We start from the raw sequence: 5292 nt of genomic DNA on the forward strand, positions 1-5292 counted from the left end.
ACTGAGGGGGAAGTGTCTCCCCACAGGCCTAGCCCAGTGCAGGCCAGCCCCGGGCACTGCCCTCCTCCCCTGGCACTGCCCTGCAGCCCAGCTCTGGGCCCAGCCGACAGCACTGGGAGCTCACCAGGCCTTCCACTGCCTCCGTACACTCTCAGGGGCCAGGATTATGCCACGGGGCTTGTGAGTTCCCTGAGGACTACCCAGCAGCTCCAAAAACTACCAGTTCCAGCACCCTGACGCCTTCCCGCCATTTCTTCACCCCCTCAGGGGCAAGGGCGCAGGGGGCACCTGCAGAAGCTGCCAGAAGCCAGGCCAGCCTGTGCCTTGACGCCTTCCCGCCATTTCTTCACCCCCTCAGGGGCAAGGGCTCAGGGGGCACCTGCAGAAGCTGCCAGAAGCCAGGCCAGCCTGTGCCCTGATGCCTTCCCACCATTTCTTCACTCCCTCAGGAGCAAGGGCATAGGGGGCACCTGCAGAAACTGCCAAAGCCAGGCTGGCCTGCTCCCTTCCACACCGTGAGGGAATGCTCAGCGTGGCAGGTCTGTCATGGAGAAGAGGATGGAGGGAAAGGACTCCTCTGCCAGCTGAGCCGAAACCCTTGAGGCGGCAGACATGAGGGAAGCACCTGGGAACAGTCACTCCAACAGGTATGCTGTGTCCTGCAAGCTACGCCTAAGAACCCTGAAGCCAGGACACTGGCCATGTAAAGCTGTCCTTTGGCTGTTGGAGGCAGGAAAGGGAGAAGGGGTCACCTCTCCTCGCTACAGAGAGGAGTGATTATAGCACACTTCCACCATGCTGTCTGGGGGTTGTCTGTGAGGGAAACCCTGGCTGCACTGGCGCCCAGAAGGCCAGGGTGGGTGTTAGCCATTACCTCTGCAGGCAGCCAGGTACCCACCCAGGGAAGGCTGGGTACCCTGAGGAACCTCTAAGGAGCTACAAAGCCATTAGTTGGTAGGTCAGTGGGGTGAGCCCCGCTGTGTGGGCTGAGCAGGGTTTGGCCCTGGCAGGGTGAGGAGCTGCGGGCAGCACTGGGGAGCCAGCCCAGCTCCACACCGAGATCAGCCATGGCTTCCCTCCAGGGACAGGGCATACCACAGAAATTGGGAAAAACCCTCCAAATACGGGACAAGGGAATGTGTCCTCCTAAAGAGTTTTATTTTTTAAGGGCTATTTAGGAATATCGTTCTAAAGCTTCTTCTAAGCCTCTTAATGGTTGTTTTTGTGTTTGGTTTTTTTTTTTTTTTAACTTTTTAATCCTGCTCGGCTTTTAACGCTTTATTTCGGCTCAATTCCTCCCATTTCTCTGCCCTTTGCTAAAGAATTAAGTAAAGTTAGAGTCTCCTTTAATAGAAGAGCAATCCTCACAGGATTGACGTTAGATTCAGCCAATAGAGTTATAAATACCCTCCCTCGCCGGTTCGGATTGGCTGCGGTTCCCGGCGGGAGGCGGGATTTTTGCTCAAACCGGTGGCGCCAAGCCTGGGGCCCGCCGCCATGGAGGTTGTGCTAGAGCAGGTGGAGCAGCTGCCCGCGCTTCTGGCCGTCTCCCGCTCCGCACTGGTGCGGGACTGGGACTCCCTGACCCTGGACAGGGCTCTAGAGTGGGCCCGGTATTTCCAGCACCTCCACGACCGCTTCCGCACCCGGCCTCGGCTCCGGGAGGCCCTTGGGCGGCGGCTGCGGCGGGGTCAACCGGGCCCTCTGCTCAGCTTCCCCCAACTGGGACGCTGCCCGCAGCTGCTGGGCCTGGCGCTGCTGGAGAACCGCGCTCTGCCGCCCGCCGCCTGCCGCCGCCTGCTCCACAGCCTGCTGCAGCCTGCTGCCGCGGAGGTTGGCCCCGAGCCCCGCAGCCTGGTGCTCCTCGCCCGCCGGAAGGCCGCCTCCCGCCTGCTGGCGCTGCCCCGCGGCCCGCCGCGGCCCCCGGAGGGGATGGAGCCGCAGCTGCAGGCGGAGGCGCAGCTGCTGCTGAGCCGTCTGCGGGAGGAGGGGCAGGAGGTCGAGCCGGCTGGGGAGGCCGCGGAGCGGCTGCGCTGGCTGTCCGGTGTCCTGGAGCAGCTCCCCCAGCCCCGGGCCTTTGAGGTGGTGGCGGCGGCGCTGCTGTTGCTGAGGCGGGGGAGTGGCGCTGAGCAGGCTGGAGGCAGGGGTCGGGATGGGAGCAGCCTAGACGGAAACCAGGCGAGTGCAGCAGGAGAGGAATGCGTTGCCGGGCCCCTGCTTTCCTGGCTGCTGGGGAGCTTGGAGCGATTTTCTGCCTTCTGCCTTTTCCTCCCAGGCTCCCTTCTTGCCTCCCTGGCTGGCCACTATTCCCAGTTAAGCAGACCTTATTTGGACCTCTTAACCGTCTGGGGAAGCCATTTGCTCTATGACCCATTGCAGGGACGGTGGGTTAAAAGTTGTCTTGACAAAGCTCAATTGTCCTGGGAGGAGCTGAGGGAGCGCTTCAGCTGCCTCTGTCAGGGATCTGCGCTGCTCAGGGGACAGACCCAAGCTGCTCTGAAACTCCTGAAGGCACAGGATGGAGACTTTAAGGTCCGTGGCCTAAGTGTGTGGACTGACATACTGATGGAAGTAGAGGAATCTCTGAGGAAAGAAGCAGAGTGCTAATGTGTGAACGCAGAAGCAACATGAGAACTTATGAAATCCAGCAAATCTGCTTAACTATTTGATGTGAAAGGCAAGAAAACCATACTTCACTTTGCGTTGAAAACCAAGCGTAGTGACTGCTGATCACATTGTTCATGACTGCATGTGAAGTCTGTCAGGGAGGCCTAGTGATTTCTTGTGATTGCACTGTTAATTCTGGTCGCTGCAGGAAATGTCATCCTTTTCAGTACTTGCTGCACACCTAATAAAATGAAGAAAATGCTTTCTGTTTAAAACGTAGAATAAATAGTTTTCTGTTCAGAAAATTACAGTTCAGGTATGGTCATGGTAGTCCTGTCTCTAATGGTTGGAGGCTGACCAAAAGCTCCAAGGGAAGGTGGAGTTTTAAACACGAAAACCCCAAATTCAGGGTTAATTTTGTAGCAGTTGTCCTCATTGGGCTGTCTGCTCTGGTGGCTGCTCTCATGCTACTTTAGCTCTTGCACATGACTTAGCCCCTAGGCCTAAATGAAGGTGAGAGAAAGCCGACTGGGAAGCTTATTGAAAAGTAGTAAAATTAGAAGTCTTTATTAGTTGCTATATTATATGATAATATGCAAGCATTTCCTAAGAAAACTACAGTAAAATGTAGGGTGTGCTGTGTGGTTCTCTTTTTGATAGTCTGTTACATGATTTTTGTCTTTTTGTGGAACAGAAAAGTGAGTGGCCAACAATATTTTTTTCATTAGATGACAATTTTTTTTTCTCTATTCTTTTATGTTTAATCAGTTTCTGTGAGCAAAACTTGATAGGGTAGTTTCGATCTTACCTTATCACTGTCATTTAAAATGAGTATTGTAATGCAGAGGTAACATGTGCATGTATATTTAGCGCTGTAAGCTATGACCAAAAGTGACTGTGTGATAAGAGTGTAGTCAAGGAAGATGAGGGGAAATGTATGTGAATACCACAAAAAGAGGTCTTGATTAATCTTTTGTGTGGAGTACCTGTCAAAGAGTTCCTGTAGCTCGTATTTCAACATCAGTTGAGGTATCTCTCTTTCTTCTGTTGCTGAAGTCCCTTTAGGAAGGGTTAGAAGGTGCTTTGCTTCTGCTTATAAGCTTAAAAAAGCAAACAGGATATTAAAAAGTATAAACTGGATTGAAGCTAATTAGAGTAATAGCCTGTATTACAACATAAAATATTGTATACAACTATGGCAGATATTTCTGTAAAACAAAATGAGAGTGGGAAGGATCTCGTGATTTTGAAATGGAATCAATTAGTACTAGGGGATAAATGTTGTTTATCTGGGAAAAGAAATAATGCCTATTCTAACTTGCATGGAAATAATTAAAGACTTACATAAGTTCTTATTCTCCGTTATGCTACCCTGGGGAGATACTCCAGGGTAGCACACTTTAAATAGAAGGACATGCTGCTAATCTCCTATCAAAAATATGACTGTTTTCTTTGGATTCCTTGCTACATCATGTCAGTGAGGCAATGAAGTTAATGGAGATCTCTAGATGAACATATTCTAAAAGCTACAGCTGTGGCAGTTGTCTTGGTCTTTCTTAAATGGGGTTGTCTCCCCTTCTGGAACTTGTGGTGATGGTCAGTCTTAAACAACAGCCCCGTGTCAGTGGACCTCAGGACTGAGTCAGTATTTCTGTGGTATCAAATGGAGTATCAAATGCTTATAAGCATTTAAAACTTGCTTAGAAAAAAAAAAATGCTTAGAAGTATAAAGCATGAAGTTTGAACTTATGTTGTCTAGCCACAGTTCCCTGTGTTATGTAGTTTTGGCATTTGGTATGGAAATTCTGCACTTGAGCTTGCTCTTAACGCTTTTAACAGGCATAAAGCTTTTTGTCTGTTAGAATACTTTTTCCTATCAGAGGTTCCTGATGAATGATACACCCTAAGATACTAGTCAAAGTCATTCCCTTCTCCCCAACTATATGTTAAGGGTGAATATCAAATGTTGCAGTAATGTTACAGTAACAAAACAAACCTTATCAGTGCTCCTTCTTCTGCATGGACATCTAACAGGGAAGGTTGGGTAGAAGATGCTGGCATTCCTTCTCCTAGTGAGGGATAGTTGATCTCAAGTATTAAAAAATTCACTGTTCCCAGGTACCTGAGTGTCTGGGACAAATTTCAGTGAGAGTTAAGTCTTGTTTTTGCTTGTCAGGGTGGATATATTTCCTGATGTACTCAGCATGTTGACCATGAGTTAAGTCTCTTAAGCAGCTTTTAACTATTTCTAGCATAAATCTGATGCTTATAGAGTTCATACTTGCACTATTTCAAGTCTTGCTTTTTGATAAGATTTCTCTTATAAAATTCAGTTTATGAAGACAGATGTCTTCTTTCCAAGTAATGTATCATTACACCTTTTTATTAGCTAAGTGCAACTGTGGAATCCTCTACTGGAATAGCTAGGAACTAATAGGCCCTTCAGTGTGACTTTAAGAAAGTAAAGAAGTAATAATGGAGGGGAGGCAAGGCATGGGCCAGTGTAGACCATGTATACTTGATTTCCTATTCCGTCCTTCTTATGGGAAACCTGAATAGTAAAAGGTAGTTTATCCTCAGTGAGACAGAAGCACCTGGTTATTGCAATTTTGCAAAAATGTTCCAATCTGTCTCAAATACATTATAAAGAGGTGCCAGATCCATTATTACTGAATTCCAAAATCC

General features: G+C 49.1%; 1 protein-coding gene across 1 annotated transcript; it reads left to right on the top strand.

The window, feature by feature from the left end:
* The first annotated feature begins 978 nt into the window (after nucleotides 1–978).
* On the top strand, nucleotides 979–2607 carry FANCF (FA complementation group F). The gene has a single exon (XM_074842610.1). The coding sequence runs from the start codon at nucleotides 1498–1500 to the stop codon at nucleotides 2605–2607; it is 1110 nt and encodes a 369-aa protein (XP_074698711.1). The 5' UTR covers nucleotides 979–1497.
* The last annotated feature ends 2685 nt before the right edge of the window (nucleotides 2608–5292 follow it).

This window comes from Strix aluco, chromosome 16 (genome assembly GCF_031877795.1).
Source record: "Strix aluco isolate bStrAlu1 chromosome 16, bStrAlu1.hap1, whole genome shotgun sequence".
In the NCBI taxonomy this organism is placed as follows: Eukaryota; Metazoa; Chordata; class Aves; order Strigiformes; family Strigidae; genus Strix; species Strix aluco.